The sequence below is a fragment of the Apteryx rowi genome, unplaced genomic scaffold (assembly GCF_003343035.1).
Source record: "Apteryx rowi isolate R43461 unplaced genomic scaffold, aptRow1 scaffold_1, whole genome shotgun sequence".
Classification (NCBI taxonomy): Eukaryota; Metazoa; Chordata; class Aves; order Apterygiformes; family Apterygidae; genus Apteryx; species Apteryx rowi.
Window position 1 is genome coordinate 11468389 of NW_020447196.1, and position 18306 is coordinate 11486694.

At 38.8% G+C, this 18306-nt stretch overlaps 1 protein-coding gene across 1 annotated transcript in view; it reads left to right on the forward strand.

Moving 5' to 3' along the window:
• Positions 1-18306, forward strand: part of CDH13 (cadherin 13) — a 488994-nt gene that overhangs the window by 291263 nt on the left and 179425 nt on the right. Inside the window, exon 6 of the mRNA XM_026059344.1 lies at positions 2425-2569. Coding sequence (XP_025915129.1) covers positions 2425-2569 — 145 coding nt within the window. The remainder of the gene's footprint in view (positions 1-2424; positions 2570-18306) is intronic.

The following is an 18306-nucleotide window of genomic DNA, read 5'->3' on the forward strand; positions in this document are numbered from 1 at the left end:
TGTTTTTGTGCCAATATTGTCTTTTACTTAAACACTTCTTTCTTGTGTATGGATTTTTTTTTTTTTTTTTTTTTTTTTAAGTAGAAGATGCACTTTGTTGGTTTTGTGGTTTGTTTTTATTTGGGTGATGGGGGTTGGCAGGCTACGTAAGATGCAAGGAAACATCTTTCACGAACCAGACATGTAAAGGTAGATGGTTGTAATTAAGGGCTGCAGGCTTTTTTTTGGCAAACATTATAGAAGACTGGGAATAAAAGAAGCACGTCAGTTAACACATAAGGCTTAGCACAAACCTACAAGATATTGTACAAAGACCAATAAAATGGAATCCTCTGTCATCGTAACAAAATGAAACAGAGATCCTGTAACAATTCCCATGGGCTTTTTATGACTTCTGGGGCAACAGGCCTCAGACCTGATAGACTTTTCAATAATTAAGTACATTTTTTCCAGTCATTAATAGGAATCTCCTATTCTCTTCTGTAATCTGGGGAGGTTTGTAAGAAAAACCCAAATATCAGATTAACTTTTGCTTTAGATGACTTACAGTTTTGATAAGAGCAGCTGAAGTATTTTTTTGAACTTTGCAAAGCCTTTGTTCTTTCCAGTGAGCAGTATAGTCACTTAATATTGAGATAGATTAAGAGCAAGTTATCTTGAATTTGAAAATGAATTTGCTGGATTTTCACAGTGAAATATTGTTTTTCTTCCATTCCCCAAAGCAATTAACATAGTTTTGATGAGTCAACATTTACCAAGATAAATCTTTTTGTCATCAGTTTCCAACTTTATCTAAAACTGTGTCTAGCTTTAATGTAGTTCAGTAATAAGACTGAATTTTCATTCCTAGTCCCCATCACACTTTATGCAATCCTATGATTACTACATTTACTTCAGAGTCCAATGTTAAACAAGCCCTGGAAAGTAAAGGGGCATGTGCCTCCATAAAACGTCCGCTGTGCCAATGCCATGTGATTCAGCTGTCTTCATGTCAGAACATTTGTTGGCTTTTAAGCTATTTAGCTATGTATCTAGTAAGAAGTAAGGCTTGAGAAAGGCTCTGCAAGAGCACTTTCTAGCTAAGTCATGATAAGCAAAGTGAGTAGATGTTAAAACAGACCACAATACCATTTAGTGTGTGTGAGCAGATAGTTTACCTAGAACATAAATACTCCTACTCACACCCAGCATGTTCAACTATAAAAGTGGAATGTACTTATAAGCCTAACAAAATACACTGAGATGTGATAATAAGCCATCCAGTTTAATAAAGGAATTTAGAATTCTGACCTAATTCTTTCCCAGTAGGGTATATCACTAACGTATGAATAATGTACAGGTCTAAGGCATGTCAAGGGAGAATAAATTAACAGAGTAAACAAAACACTTGGAGACTTCCAGCCCCTGCTGCTATGACTGTCTTGGGGAAAGATTGGGAGAGGGGAATACTAACATCTGTGCTTAGGTTCATTTTCTGGCTGGCTTAACTCCATTAAAGAGTTGAGTCCAGGGAAGTATAGGGTAGGTGGAAATGATAACTGTCTCCTGATGTGTTTATTGCTGTTTTTATTGATGTCGTGGTGAGGAGAGAGAGAACTGCAAATGTAGAACATGGTTGCAATCTAAATTGACCTTTTCTGTTATCATATAAGAAGTTTTGTGTGGTTTGCCCTGATGGCTGCTGACATTTTAGTAACTCAGTGTGACCTCCCGTTGTGAGTGGAGGGTTGAGATATATGGTATGACCTCCCCTTCCAATTTTTGGAAGTAAAAAGTTCAAACAAATCTGCAGCTGCATGGTTCATCTTTTTATCCAACAGATGCCTTTGTACACTGGGATGTGAGCATGTGTGTGCATATATTCCTGTTTATATAAGACTGTGTTGTTCTGTCCTATACCTTATTGAACAAACTGAAGAAGTATCAGATGTATCTAACATCATATTTCATTCCATCATCATTGAGAAAATGTATTTAGTATGTCTAAAAGCACTCTTGCCTTTTTTTTATAAAAGGTCTTAACTGAGCGTTAGAAGATGTAAGTAGAGTATAATGTGATAGTTCCATATGTGTGCTCCTTAAATGTAATTGTGCTTGAAAAAAGTAAAGAAACAAATTCTGAGTAAATCTTCACGTAATTAGGACCAAATTCTGGAGGGTCCCCCCTGCCCCCATACTCTAGTCATTTCATACTTCAGGAAACTTGGCATTTTCAAATTACCCAGTGGTATCTTGATATGAATGGATATCTGACTTTCTCTTTTACTTAGATTTAAAATCTGTTCCTAGCCCAGTCCCAGAGCTGCAAGTGATATCCTTGCCAGGGGCTGGTTACAGCAGTGCTGATGTAAGCTATTTGTTCTTACTCCTTGTTCACCTTGATAATGAACTAATGAATTTACTTCTCTCTTTTTGTTCATACAGCTGGAAGTTGAGGTCACAGATTTAAGTGGGAAAATCATTGATGGCCCAGTCCGTCTAGACATTTCTGTAATTGATCAAAATGATAACAGGCCAATGTTCAGAGAAGGACCCTATGTTGGTCATGTCATGGAGGGATCCCCTACAGGTAAGTCCATTCCAGTCATATATCTATAAATTACCACTGACCAAGTTCTGCCTATCGATAAATGCATCATTTTTATATTGGACAATTTTTCTTTCTGACTTTGTGGCTCACTGAATCCTTCATCACATAAGAAGGTGAGAGCAGCCTTTTGGGACAGTGAGTAATGATTTTTGGAACAGTGAAGTTTCTGTGCTAAAAAAGAAACAAATGCAGAACAATATAGCTTGGAATGAAAGCTTGGGCTTAGGTTTTCACTTTGTTATTCATATGTGGTATCAACAAAGATAACCCCTAGGACACGATTAAGATTCAGACCAAATACAACATGTACAATTTCTGTTCAGAGTGGAAATTCCACCTTTTCTTCGTAAGATTGGCTGCTGGCAGGGTCATTTTTATTTGCTTATATCGTACTAGGTGAGGTAAATAATGGGAAGAAATGAAAAGTGCATTATAATATCAGCATATATATATATATATGCTGATACTGTAGGGCAGGTTGAGATATTGAACTGTTACCTGTGTAAATGCAAATGCAACAAAATAAAAACACACTTTGAGAATTAAAGTCAGTAATGAAAATGTTCTGCCGAGTTCACTGTAGATTTGATTATGAAATTGTGTAAAACTAAAGATCTTTTTCCAAATTCCAGTTTGGATGCACACAGCTGTCCTAGCTAACTTCTTCCTGCAGAGACAAGCTGAAATAGTTCTCTTCAACTTTTGTCCTCAGCTGTCGTGCAGTTTTGTTGAGAGTTGTTAACCAGCTGTTGCATTTCGCTCCAGAGGTATCTCCACTGCATTTGTAAGCGGTAATTGTATGAGCAGAAAACATAATAGAGTTAATTGTGAGCTCAGGGAAAGAAATCTGAAACGGTAGAAGCCCCCATTAAAATCAGTGGAGTGATACTGATTTAGCTGAGATCAGAGTTGTGGGCTATATATCTGTATGTCTTTCTATGCATCATTAAACACAAGGCCATATCCTCTCTACACAGTTGAAGCTGTGCCTGAGTTGAGACATATGGTTTTGACTGTACAGGCGTACTGAAATGTTTTGAGATGAAAGCTGGAGTCAAGTGTGTTCTATTACTATGAATATTTAATGTTCATTGAAGTTTAATGTGGTGACAATGTGCTTTGTTTATTGTGAACAAGGATAGACAATACCTTTCACTTAGTTGCTATATTATATGTTGGTAGGAGCAGGTATTATTTTATTATTTGTGTAGTTTCTATAAATCACGTAACCTTCTCAGCAAATTTTACGTTTTGCATATAGTTGCCATTGTTTGATTAGCTGCAGGTGTGAACTGCATTATGAACTGCTCTTTTGTCAGATTTAGGGTGTTAAGATAAATGTTAGTTTACTTTACTTCTAACAAGCAGGCAACAAACCAGCCAGGCGATTTGGAAGATGGACCATTTTTTCATTCAAACAAGAAATGTACTTCATATTTATGAGTATGGCTTCCAAGTGGAAGTTAATTCTTTTCTAATGTAGTTTTCTAATATATTCTTGTCTGCTTGAGATACTGATGAATTATGATGAATTCGAAAGAAATTGCCTTAGATTGTCCCACCTCCCAGTCCCCTTCTATTGTAACATGAGTTTCATCGTTAACTCAGATTATATTGGCACCAAATTTCTCTGAGATTCTGCTGCACAGATCAGTCAGTAGTATAGATCAGAGTATGACTACCTAATCACAGGACTAGCTTTGCTACTCTTTTCTTTAAACTGCAGCATAGGCAATTTTTTGTCATACCTATTTAGGGAAAAAATACACGTTCCTAGATCACTGATGAGGATGGTATAATTTTAGTAGATTCCCAGCCCCTAAATCCAGTATGTCAGCAAAAGAAAATGGTGCCAAATAGAACTCAAATTCTGCAGCATTTTGGCTCTCATCGTGCTGGTAGTATATGAACTCTGGATCTGAGCTGAGAGCTCCTGTAAGTCCTCCGGTGGTCTCATCTCCCTCTGTCAGTGCAGAAATTTGCTCCTGTTATGTAGCAAATGCTGATCCCAAACAGTAATGTTATGTACTAAGTAGCTTTAACTGTTACTTCCAAGCTGCAGGACAATATTTAACTGTTATCTGTGATACATTCCTCCTTTACTCAAGCTTCATGCCAAAATCCTCTTTTCGCCYAACAGTTTATTTTGTTTTAATTAACATTTCCCTATTTTTTCTCATCTTTAATCAATTCTTGATTTTTCTTTTTCTTTTCCTCCTTATATTGAGAGTTATACTTCTGATTCAATGTGCCTCTTCCTCAGTCCAACTTGCAGTGCATTCTCCTATACTTATCTTCATCATCCATTTTTTCCTACTTCGTTTTGGTATCTATCCATGTGGCATTTGGCATTATGATTGTCTTACCTGTTAATCGAAGTTTGAATAATTTTGCTCAACTTCAGCTTTTATTCTCTCCCTCCTTCCTCCAGATAACCCATGAAACTTTGTAGCCTTGTTTTCCTGGTGTCAAGAGCACCAGTGCTTGCAAAGTTATGCTGTGCAAAAGGGAACCTATGGAATCAGTGTCAGCAAGAGTCTGTCATAGTTCTGTACTCCAGTGGCACCCAGTCAACCAAAATTTCATGTTGTTTACATCCGTCTTCCTTAGTTCTTCAAATTTGGTGGCATGTATTTTAAAATTATTCATCAGATTTTGCTGTCTTGCTGTTTCCCATCAACAGTTGCACTGGACAGCTTGATAGAAATCTTCATATGCATGAGTTTGCATGTATGTGCATGTAAATCAACATGTTCTGATTCCTTCTTACTGTACTGAAATTGTGTTGCTGTGCTTCTTGTTTGAAGTTCCAAAAGAAAGGCTTTGTATTATATGCATAACCTTATTGCCTATCACAGCCACCTACACCTTCWTTCAAGCTCTAAATCAGCCCCATTCATCAAACCAACCCAAAATAAATAATGCTCATATGGGTTTTTGACTTGGATTTGTCTTCATGACCACTGGATCAAAGGGTAAATGTCTATGGATGCAATGCGATGATTAGAGAAGTATAATTACATTGGAAACAATATAGATATACTGGATTCTGACCTGAAGGATTTTGAGACCTTGTTTAGGGGTTCACCACAATATTGTCATCTTGCTTTAAGTTATTCATTTCTGGGTTCCTGTGTTTCTGTTGGCTCTAAAATTGCATTTGGACATTGTCTATTATTCGTCAGAAATATGGGAGAATTACTAATAAATGAATCTTGGAGAGAGTTTAGCATCACCAGTTTAAATACCTAAATCTTCATTTTAATATCCAAATGAAGGTTTGGACTGGACTTCCTTCACGATGCTGTAAGACAAATGTTCCAGGTTTCTCTTGCTTTCTAAAGTGACTTTTTGTCTCTAGTGCTTTGAATGTTTAGTTCCTTGATTAGGGAAAGACACAAAACTTTTTGCCTTGCAGTGATGTTGTATATTTTTTATTTTATTTTTTTCTAAATTCAAGCTAAGATTTAAAAAAAAAAAAAAAATACTTCATTGCTGCTGCTCTTATAAGATACCAAGGCAGTAATCACATCATGGCTAGACAACAGAAACAGCTTGAACAACTTGCTGCATGCATGCGCAGGCAACCTGTTACAAGGAATTGCACTGTAATTAGATGGTTCTGTGTGCAAATGGTCCTTTTGTTTCTCCCTAATTTTTCTTGGAGCTCCCTTGGGCTTTGGGATGGAACTGGGGTGTAAATTATAATATTGGTAGTAATAATGAAGTGGCTCTGCCTTAGCTTTTCTGAAGGATAGTGCATCATCTTGCACAAGTTTAAAATTCTTTAAATTTTCAAGATTACATTGAAATACTGCAACAAGCAAAATATGATGGTTTCCCCATTTAATGTATGACTGACCATACTTTCTTTGCCACATAAAATAGTTAAAATTAGGGAAAAAAGAAAACATAGAGATAGTATGTGATTTTTGTATTTATTTCATGTGTCTATAGTTAAAGAACCTTTTGTGCATACTCCCAATATGGATGTATTTTAGTGGTGTTTTAATAGATTTTTGAGTTACTAAGGCTTTGTTTCTGTGCCCATAAATTTGGTTGGTTGGTTGGTTATTTGGACAGGTAGTATTTTTGTGTCATCACAAAAGCAAATATCTGGCATTGTTACTGAGAATATAAAGTGATATATGCATCACATGAAAAATATTCACCGTTTCAAGCCAGAGCTTGTCACAGGTTGTGATTTATTTTACGACCAAAAAAATGTGAATGGTAGGCAATATAGCGATGTATTTCCTTACATATATTTTTTTCCTGGAGTGAATTTAATCAGCTATTTTCAGGGAAACTGGTCATATTCCTGGAAATAGCCTAGAGTCAAATTCCTGCAAAAGTACACTCAAATGCATGTTTAAAGTGACTGTATGACCTTTCCTGGACAAATTAAAAGCTTGATGACTCTCTATTTGGAAACAAGCAAACAAGCAAAGTAAAAAACAACACAGCGCTTGAAAGGTAATCTGCATTTTTCCTATTGATTACTAACATCTCCAATTTTTGCAGGAGGCTGAAGCCAAAGTATGACAAGAAAATGATACTTGAACCTGATTCAGTGACACCTGTGGCAATTTTTCTACTGATTGTAATGAGCTTTGTCTGAACTGTGCTGCCGATTTCTCACCTTTTTGTTTTCTAATTTATGACACAGTGCATTTCCCGTAGTTTTGAGACTCATCTGGTCTCGGCAGTGGCCAGCCCTAAGGCTTAGGGTCTGTGGTCTGCTGCAGACCTAACCGCAGTAAGTTAATGAGGGGGACTGTGATCTTTTGAATTACATAGGCAGGCAGGGGTGTTTGGATATGCTTCCCTCTTAAATGGTTGAAAAGCAAAGGCTGGTTAAATGAACTTGGCAGCCATCTCATTTCACTCGCTGGAGGCATTTAGCAGAAATTATTTTAAACACATTTGACATTGTTATGTGACTTGTAACGATACGTTGCAAGCCCATTGGGGTAAAATGTTAACTGCAGTGGTTGGGAAAATTGCTCGAGAATTGCATTAAAAAACAGCAACTTGTTTTCCATGCAGCACAATAGCCCGAATACATTACATTCCAGCTGAGGAGCCCCAAAGCAGGACTGAGAGAGATGCCTATAAATAATTACTAGAAATAACAGGACATGTAAAGAGGCAAACAGAAGAAATTAAGAGTAGCCTAGAGGGATGTTCAGTATCAAAAAATAATAATCTGTAAAAATGGATAAAACACGAGGAAGGGTCTGAAGCACTGAATGTTATAGATAGCTGTGCACTGTATAATAAATAGTACATGGCTATCATCCAGATAAATGAAAATTGGTTCTAAAGGTGGCGGCTTCTTATCAAGAACATGCTACGCTGTCTTTTTACACTTAACAGCAACAAGAAGGTTAATACATGAATGAATATAAACGAGTTTGGATATGGTAGATGAGAATGAAAAGATACCAGGAAAAGTAAACTACGGCAGATTGGCCTAACAAAGTGGCCAGGATATTTTAGACATCTTTTTCTGGCTACTATGCAGTTTTTGTCACCTTTGATGCATTTCATATTATGGTAGTGTTTTTTTGACTCTATTTTTTCATTCCTTTGCAAGTCTGCTGGTTCATGGAGTAAGAAGGTTACCAAAGCTATAAAATGCTTAAAATTGCATTGAAATTGGTGAGCTCTGTAGGCCCACGTCTTTCCTGTGACCTGTCAATCCAATAACATGGGGGAAACTACAGGGGTGCTTTTAAGAGCTTTCCTTCAGGCAAGATGTAGGAAAGAGAGACTTTTCACAAGGAAGCTCCAGCAGAAGAGAATGGTAAAGGATAGTGTCTCTTTTTGTCGGAGTAGAGGTAGCATCTGGTATTTCCCAGTGTCATCTGATTCTGTCTGCATCAGTGTCCAGATGTTACTTCTCCTTACTTCAGTCTTTTTTATCATAAAAGTTACTACATTCTGTGTGCACATTTATTCATGTTTTTAATGCATTGCATGCATATTTTGAAAATAAGATTAAATTGGAGGAGTAGTTGCAGGATATCAAATTCTTAATAGAATTAAAAAGAAAATGGTGTCAACAGCAACACCCCTTAGCACAAGGACTGAGCATCAATTAGGCTGGTGGTGCAAGTCTGAAGTAGGATGTGGGTTGCTTGTATTTACTGTGCTCATGCTTTGCACTTTGCTGAACCTTACTCAAATGGGGAGATTTACAAAGTGTTTGAGAGCCCCATGTATGGAAGCTCTGCAATCTGTTTAGTGGAATGCACACACATTGTGTAAAACTACTGCACCGAGCAAAATACTTCCTGCAATTTGTATTTGGATAGAGTTTGTGACTCTAACGAGAGAATCAAATTTAGAGTATTTGAATAAGAAATGGATGCAGAAAAGATGTAATCAAAGCAAGGAGGTACATTTTGATAGGTCTCAAAAGGTACTTCTAGGTGAACCACAGGCACATGCTCCAAGTATTGCTGACACAGATGATGGGCTTAAATTAAAACGATGAAAAAGTTTGAGACAGCATCAAAAGCACTTTTCTGTGTTTTACAGTTTATAATGAGAATCGTAATTATGAATACTTTTTGATATTCCTTGTAATATGAGGAATCATGATGAACTCTTTTGGGGATTCACCCAAGATAAATTAGTATTTCCACTGAATTTACTGGGGAAAATGCTAAACACAGATATTTTTCAAATGTGAAATGGAAGCTTGCATATATGCATTGTAGGCCTGCTTTGTATGATATAGGAATAGTGGTGAATTTTAATACTAGAAAGTAAAATACTGCAGTTCGTTCTGAGCTTTAATTATAGGAGTCTCACCAGATCATAAATAAAATCCTTACTAGCCTGCCTGCTAGACCCTGTCTTGGTCCCAGTTGGGTGGGCATGATCTGCTAACCCTGAGGAGACTACTTTGGATTTCTTCTCCCATCTTGTATTTATTATACTGATTCGATCCAAATTAATTATGTTTTCTCCCAATCTAAGTGAAAGAAGTTTTCATCATGCTTTTTTTCATTTGTTCTCTTTGTTAAATAAAACTTGTAAAGACATAGTTTAGCCTTGTTATCCTGTGTGTAACCAAGCACTAAAAAAATTAAAACTTTTAGTGTCATGTATTTTGCAGAAAATATAGGAATGGAGCCACTTTGGCCTTGCCTCTGACTAGCAGAATTGTTGAAAACTCAAGTGTGCATTACAACCTCTCTTATGGATGGCACTTTAGCAGTTTTTGAAGATGTATAAATTCTTTTTTGGTTTCTGCCAGTTAGCTGCTAAAGATATGTAATGAGTGCACTCATTATTTCATATTAAAATATTCATAATTTTTCTAAAATCATCAGTAGAAAAACTTAGAAGTATATATAGATCTAAGCCGTAAAGGTGAAATGTCTGACTACATCCACCTCAAAACTATTTCAGAATTAAAAGTTGAAATGTGGGCTTTTTTGATTCAGAGCTCTGTACGGTGCAGCAATACCTTGGTTTTCCCGGAGGTTTGAGACGTCAAATGTCACACATTTAATTATGAAGCTTGTTACCACRAGCTGTTGTGGAAAACAAGTATAAAGTGGTTCAAGGAATCTGACAAATCCAGGGGGAGCAAGTTCGTCGTGAGTGGCTTGATTATTCAGCACGGTAGGATTTAACGAGACGCTGGCCTAGGAAGCCCCGGCGCTGAGGGACGCAGAAGCACGCAGGGCAGCCCGGCTTTGGCCATGCAAACCTTCTGCACGTGCCTTTTTCCTAATTATCCATTGCTGCAGATAGGACGCGAGGCTTTGGGCATGACCCGGCAGAGCAGTCTTTGTGTTCTTCTGGGTTCAGATGTGTGTAGTTTTATGCATATTTTAAAAATTTACAGCAAACTGCTAGCAGTCTTTTCTAAGGATTAATCAGCTGAATTTCAGCACAAATATACTCACTTCTTCCAAGCTCTTCATAAACTAACCTATCAATGCAACAGACATGAAGTAGGTAGAGATATCATTAATGCTAATATTTTAATTTTCAAACAGAAGCCAGTTGGCTAATTATGCACAGCTGCTTTGTAAATACCAGGAGAAATTTGTTCCCAAATCTGTGTGTGGATAAAATATACCTATAAATGTATATGTTTATTGTATTTATGTATTGCAGAGACACATGACCATGTACAGACACACAAACACTTATCTTATACTTTCATAGGCCTAGGGATCCTGGGATTTTCTAGTTACTGTGCCTATATACATAATAAAAAGAAAGGATGATAAATATGCTCTGTATTTATAAATAATATATTATGGTATTATGGCAGACAAAGATGTACATCCAATCTAATTTGCCCTTGTATCTTGGAGGAAATAGGAATGACCCGTTGCAGTATTATCCAGTCCTTGCCAGGTGCTTAGCTATGCCACTGTTTTCAAGCCAGTACATTTTGAGCAAATTAAAACAATCTCAAGTGTAGCAATTAGCAGTTCACTGAAACTAAGTGTGTGGTAGGAATGTCTGGAAGCAGGAGCCTGCAGTTCACTCCAGGGTTCAATTATCCTTGATTTTCAGCAGAAATAGGTTAGGCTCAGAAAAAGCTCCAGATCGCCGTAGGTGCCCGGGTCAGAATTTTTGGCCTGCTTGTAAGAGGTGGAAATGCTGAGCCACCCCCTTCCTCCRCCCCAGGCATAAAATTCGCCTTGACTTTTTTTCTTGTTAGGGCATAAATGACTTGTTTGCTCACTGTGCCTGCCGCTAAAACGAGCTTTCATCTGCTTTTTTGTAGTTACACAATAACATACCAAAATTTAGTTTTATAGCCTGATCATCGTTAATGCTTGACATCAAAGGTTATTGAATGCAGTATGGTCTCTTTACCTGGACATTTCATATGGTGAAGTGGGCACTGTAACATGCTTCCAGGCACAGAGCAATCAAAGCAAAGATGCATAGTTGTTTGGGCCCTTCTTSTATTATAGCCCATGTTCATTAAATAAGAATAAGCATGTTTCTTAACTAAAGAACAAATGAATTTTTAAGAAAGTGCTGGCGTCCGTTCTGGTTGCTGAAGAGCAGGTGTGTTTGTATAGTTCAGTATGTAACTCTTTGCAAAGGGAAATTTATTTACCCGCTAATATAGTTACGAGTGGGTTTTGTAGCTGTTTATGCATCAACTTCTCCTCTTAGAAGAGGGAAGGATGAGCTTGAAAGGCTTAAGCAGCTCAGACTCCTGGGACATCTTCCTCCATAGAGCCAACTTGACTGAAAGATAACGTAGTGTCAGGAAACCGTGGCTGAAAAACCGCCTTGCCGTGCGGGGCGTGCTGCCGAGGAGGAGGATGCCGCAGCCCGCGGGGTGGGCTTGGCGCTGTAAGAGCTCGCTGGGTGTTGGTGCACTTCTAAATCGCCRTTGCTGGATATCGCCGCCCCGCTGCCTGTTGCAGGCCGGCAGCCCTGGCGTTGCGCTTTAGGTCCGTGGCCTGCCGTCTCCCACCCCGCTGTATTTTGTCTGAGCCCTTTAGAGCGCGTGAAAAGGCGATAAATCCCCCCAGCGTGCAATCGTGYGCCGTAAATTTATTATATGATTTGGAGACTGATGGTCTCCATGCAGTACAGAYACATTAGCTGAGGGACGACCCGCCTCGTCCTCCCGCTCGACTGGACGTAAATCTTGGAATTGCGCRTTAGCGGGTTTTGTAACGAGGAAGGCGGTTTCCTGGGGCAGCCGCTATTCCGAGCGCGGAGCAGGGAGGGGCCTGGAATGGGCAGTGGGGACAGGCTGCGCTTGCCTTGGTGCCCAGCGCCAGGGTGGGTCGATGGGCAGGTCCACGCCACCTCCGTTATCGAAGGGAGACGTAGCTGGATAAAAGCAGATCATCGCAGAATGATGGGATTATTTATTCCCTTGCAGGTTAGTTAATTTTTTTGCCCCCCCCCCCCCAATATCATTTGAAAGACACCATCAGCTAGATAGCATCTTAGAAAAAAAAATCAGGTTCTTTTAAACTGCAGGTTTATGCTTTGTGGCTTTTTCCTCTGTTTTTCCCTTTATTTCATTCCTCCCATCTTATTTTCCACCCCTTCCCCCCCCCAAACAAATAGTGCCTGAGGTTTAAATTGGAGCCTGTAGTCCTGAAGCCAAAGGATAAGTTTACATACCACTGGGAAGACTGAAAGCAATTGCAATAGGAAGGAAAACCTTAGTGAGAATGACTGGACAGAAAAAAAAAAAAAAGTAACAAGAAATGGTAACAGGTAATTCAATTTTTAAAGTATGATGAGTTATTCTTGTTATAGAAGTATTCAAGATAGTTCATGCGGCTTACAAATGTGCACAACTTCAGAAAAATCATGTACAGAATGTAACCGTTAAGCACGGCAAATGCCTGCCTTGGCACGCCGCTGTTCCACTTGCACGTGTAGCTGCGCTAACTGGACAGAGTAAGTGCAAGCGTGTTTCTGTGGAGCAGCTTTCCATGGCTGTCYGCCAAAAATAGGTGGAAAATCACATATATATTTTTAGAAATCAAGTCCTTTTAGCGAGGACCTACCACTAGCATGCTTCAAACTATGTAAGAAAAACTTTAAGAGTGATTTTTCTTACTCCAAGAATATTCTGATAAAGCCAAAGAGTTTATTATTGTGTTTCTTCAGGAAAAAAAATCATCTTGATGTCAGTTGCTATATAAGATAGGCAAAGAATGCATGACTGAGTTTGGATCACAAACACAAGAAATGTGATAGACAGGTTGAAGGTGAAATCTCGCAGCAGTGCAGATTTCTTCCTTGTCTTCTGTCTTTTGCTTATGTATGTYGGAAGCTTCCAGGAGAAACGTCTTTTAAATGCATATCTGAAAAARTATTAACAGACACATAATCAAGACGGTGATTTTTGGAGTAAAATGTAGCTCGCTGGTATTATGATTTAGCCATAGAGCAGTAAAGCATGGTGATCATTATTGCAAGAGTTTTCAGAAGAAAATTCTACAATTTTTATATGCTTCGAAGTTACACTATTTTATAAGTTTCCACCCTTAAAAGGAGGGGGGAACCCAAACCCCCTTTAAGGATAAATTACTAGGCAAGAACTTGGGATTTAATYCTCTCTGCTGTTTTAAGAAACACTGTAATTTCTTCGAGGTTTAATACATAATGATGACAGCCGTGGCCAAAACACAGGGATTACCCTGAAGGTGTCTCCATAGCTAAAAACGCRGGTACGCTGGAGCTGGCTGGGAAGCGGCTGGATAGGAGGGCCACGTTCCAGGTCAGCATACCTTCACCAGTTGCTTACAAGTGTTTTTCAGAATAATGTGACCATGAAATTCATATTTTTAAWAAATATTGAATGAATGGCAAAAAGTGCAAAAGGTAGTATGGTGGTATTTAGAAACCCTTCAGTTGTAGCAATTGCTTTTGAAAKGGGAAAAGACTTCCTTTATTGCGCATCAAATTATATGTTATTCAACATATACCAGAAATAAAACATTTGAAGCCACTGTATCTATATTTTTCTGCCTATTTTCTAATTAGAATGACTGGGATTACAGACARTTAAGGCCTATTTGAGAAATATTTTGAGTGATTGAAATTCAGCGCTGTTTTTCAGTCTTAGTAAAACCAAAAGTATTTAAATTCTCTGTGAAGAAAATTGCATCAATGAATCTAAATTAATTCAGCTTTAACAGTCATCTCAAAGCGATTGATAAGAAAATGTCAAAGAGGAACAATTTTCTGTGGTTGACTTTTARCAGTATGGATTGTTTTTCAGATTTCCTTTACATAAAAATTCCGGAGAAATTAACCCTAATCTTTCAAAATGTTTCAGTAGTAACAGAAGTGCAACAAAATCACCTATTTGATGCTGTAATGGCGCTAATAAATTGTCTTCACGTTTTTCTGCTAATAGCATTTACTTTGATTCCAGTTACTTTTTTGYCTCTATAACGGCATAACCCAAGTCCCAGAATAAGAGAAGTAAGAGGCAGGGAACAGTTAATGCGGTCTTCAGTTGTGCTGACTCGCCTGGCAGCACTGCGGTAAAACACGTTGTGCGCGACGGATCTCGCCTCCCTCAGCCTCTAACACTTCAGTCAACTTCCAAATGTGGGAAACATAATTCCTGTTACTGTCCCCCCCCCCTTTTTTTTTTCTTTCATCTAGTACCAGTACAGATGACCAGCCTGCCTCCTTTTATAGCCCAATAGCTGCGAAAACAAAATTGGGAGCCAGGATCTTTTGCTCCTTGACCGGAATAAGGCTGCTCTTTCCCTCTGCTTGCCGGGCGCCTGTTCTCTGTGCGGAAAACGGGGGGCTGCTGCTCCGGTACCTGCCGTTCCCAGCCAGCGCGATTCCTCCCTGGCTCCGGCCTGGGAGACTGTAAACATCTCGGTTCTCACGGCATTGCTGCATCCTCCTCTGGCTTTCAGCACACGGCAAAATCAGGTTCTCGGGCCTTAACGCGGTGCAAGCGGTAAAGGTTCCTTTGGCTGCACTGTATTAGAAATGGCTGCGCTGCCCCCTTCCACCCCAGCGGTATAGGCAAAAACGAATGGAAAAGGTTTTCTTGATGGTTTTCCAGTAAAAAGGAAAACCATAAATTGGGGACCATTGTGGTTTTCAACTGGAAAATATTTGACTTTCAGGTTTTCAGTTTTGCACAATGGATCAACGTTATCTAACAAACATTTTTATTCAAAAATAAAAGTAAATAATTTGCTTAAAACATTTTGTTTGATTTTCCCACAATCTTTACTTCTATTATGTTTTAAAAAATCCTTTAAAAACAGAGAATACTGTCTTTGTGTGAAGTATTATGCTGATAAAGATGATGTATCGCTTCATCCTTCAGATTGTTCTACCCCAGCTGAAAACCGTCTCTTTAATGGGATGCTTACAGAGGAGGTAGCCTAAAGTTTAGCATTTGTAAACTACAGCTTTCATAAGAATAGTAGAAGTATTTACTAATTGTTTTAAGTGAMAGGAACGTAGTGGAAAATGTGGTTCCGAGCAGAATAAGCGTCTCCAGCAGCGTTAGCAGCGCAGGCGCTCTGCCAGGGCACGAAGCAGCCCGGCGGGATGCGGTGGACCTTAGGGGGTGAAATTTGGCCATTCGTTTCCCCTGCAGAAGCTCTTGTGGGGATGCAAGAAATGATGTTTACGCTAGGAGTAAAGAGAGCGTTCAGCTTTTAGTATCTTTTTGTTTTAAGCATCCAAGGCATTGTTAGTAACCCTGGCAGGGAAATTTATTTTTAATGTGATTTTGAAACTGAGATGCGCTCCTTTAGACAAAGCTATTTTAATTAATGAAACGATTCGTGGACACAGTGCAGGGTTTGTCCACGGGGTCGTATGATTGCTCCTTCAGTGGATATACATTATGTATTTTCTTCCAGGGTACTCAAGGGTGTAATGTTATTAAGCAAGCAGGCAAACAGTATTTCTTGGCCTCACTGCTTTAGGCTTTAAAAGGCCAGCTGAYACTTGACCTCACAGGGGGAGGTTAGGTAATTTTTTCCCCAGACTGAAAAAAAGCCCTGCGAATTCTGTTTGTCAAACCTTTTTTACTTTTCTCGAATGAAGATATATTGATTTGTTGCTCCAAGCTGTAATCTATCATCTGCAGTGCCAAACAGGTCCTCTGGGCTTTGGAGCCGTTGCCAGAGTGTCAGTGTGTTTTTGTAATCTGAATTCTCTGGTGCTCGATTAAAGCACTGTGTTGAACAAGCTTTCTTTTCTGACGCTGGCATTTATGAAAGTGGTCTCTTTCTTTGTGAACAGTCTCTAATCCTGAATATGTCATTCCTTTACATATTCTTGATCTGTGGCTTCTTACCATGTGCCCTGTACTGCTGTGCTGTACCTGAAAAGTTTGGGAGGCATCTGAAACATTCCGATTTAAGGAAGTGTTAATGAAGGATTTCTTTGTGTTTTCTTATCAAATGACATTTCTTTGTGTCAGCTGAGATCAGGTATTATTAAATAAATGGGTGTAGAAAAGTCAGTGAAATTCATGCAGGACTGTTATTTCTAGAAAATAATGTTCTGCAAATATTCAGGTCTTTGGAGACCACAATTGCAAGCTTAACTATTTAACATGGAAAAATCATTCTTGCTGCATTACTGTACCTCTGCTTCAGAATATGGTGCTAGCCTAGGCCTGGGTCTGTTAATAGAATATGCCAAAATTTCAATAGTGTTTGAACAGGATTTTGACCAGAACTTTTCTTTTGAAATGCAATTTGCCACCTTCATTTTCTTTTATATTATATTGTGTGAAACATTAATTAATGTTACTGATTTTGTAGTTTGAATKGTGTAGCACCCACAGCACCTTTGCTGGGAAGCTTTGTGGCTAAGTATTGTTACCCTAAGCTTTCACAATAAATTCTCTGATTCAGCACCTAGGTAGCACTTTTACTCTTCAAAAAGCTCTCCTTTGGGGCAGAGCACCAATTATAAAAATGCAATCACAGCAGTTGCATGATATTAAAATGAAATTTATGCGGTAGCATATAATAGCAAATCAAACTGTTAAACAACGCAGTTCTCCTTCCTATATGCAACATTAGGCCCTTGCTCCCACAGGCTGCGGCGAGGAAGTGCTGCAGTCAGTGGAATTGTCCGTCTGCAGGATTGGGCTGCTCTGGAGAGAGCCCTGGAATGGAGCCGGGGCGTGTGGGAAGAGGAAGCATCCCGCTGCTCTGTTTGAATGGAGCTTGCTTTGGCTTCTGCCGCTGAGAGACAGCAGTTCGTCTTTTAAAGCAAGGAAAATAATGTTTTCCTGTTTTGGGTACTTGGTATCCAGGATCTACAACATTGCACTCAAAGAAAATAAAGGTACTACTAGGAGCAGCTAAATAAAAATGGTTTAAGGTTCTCACCTGGCAAGTTCCACAGTAAGTTATATGAGTGAGTTTGAGGACTGCCCGGAGGAAGCCCCTACCCTAACACCCCTAGGAGATTTTCAGGTAATTAAAGAGTGGTCAAGCTGTGAATGGATATACATAGAAACCAAAAATATGTATAAAGAGTAACTCTTATAAACAGAATTCAGTTGCATCCGAGAAGGTACCTTGAAATGTCTATAGAGTACCTGTGAATACATGGGTTGTGCCTCCCATCGCTGCTGTGTAGGAGCATCCTATACAATGTTAGTTAAACAAGTGTTTGTTTAGCAAGGAAAGTTCACGACGGATTTAACAGAGATACCAGGGGCAGTACTATTACTGTTCTGCAAAATTTTTTTTTGGAGATAAGTGGTTCCCAAACCCGGTAGGCCAGGACCTTGCGTAGGCACTCGGTTCACAGCTGCAGTAGAGAAGGACCAGAGTTGTGGAAAACAAAAGCAGTAGAGGCACATCAGCATTTTTTAACAGACAGTGTAATGGATCATGAAATTGCATACATTACTGTTTGGACACGCTTGCAAACATTGTTTTGCAACCTTCTTGTTTTTCATTTAGACAGTTTTGCCTTCTTGATTTTAAGCTGAAATGTATCATGGCTTCTGTTAACAAAAACCTACAGTACTCAAAATCATTATAAGACAAAAAGATAGACATGCCTGTTAGGCTTGTTGTAATCTTGCTTATTTGGCAGTTTAATTTTGGAAGGTTACACTTTCAGCAGGTTTGGTATATGCTGCAGGCTTACTAAATAAGAACTAAAGAATTGAGAATTTGATCATATATCCTTAGCTGGGGAAAAAAGTTAATAGTGTAGCTTTTCCTTTCCAA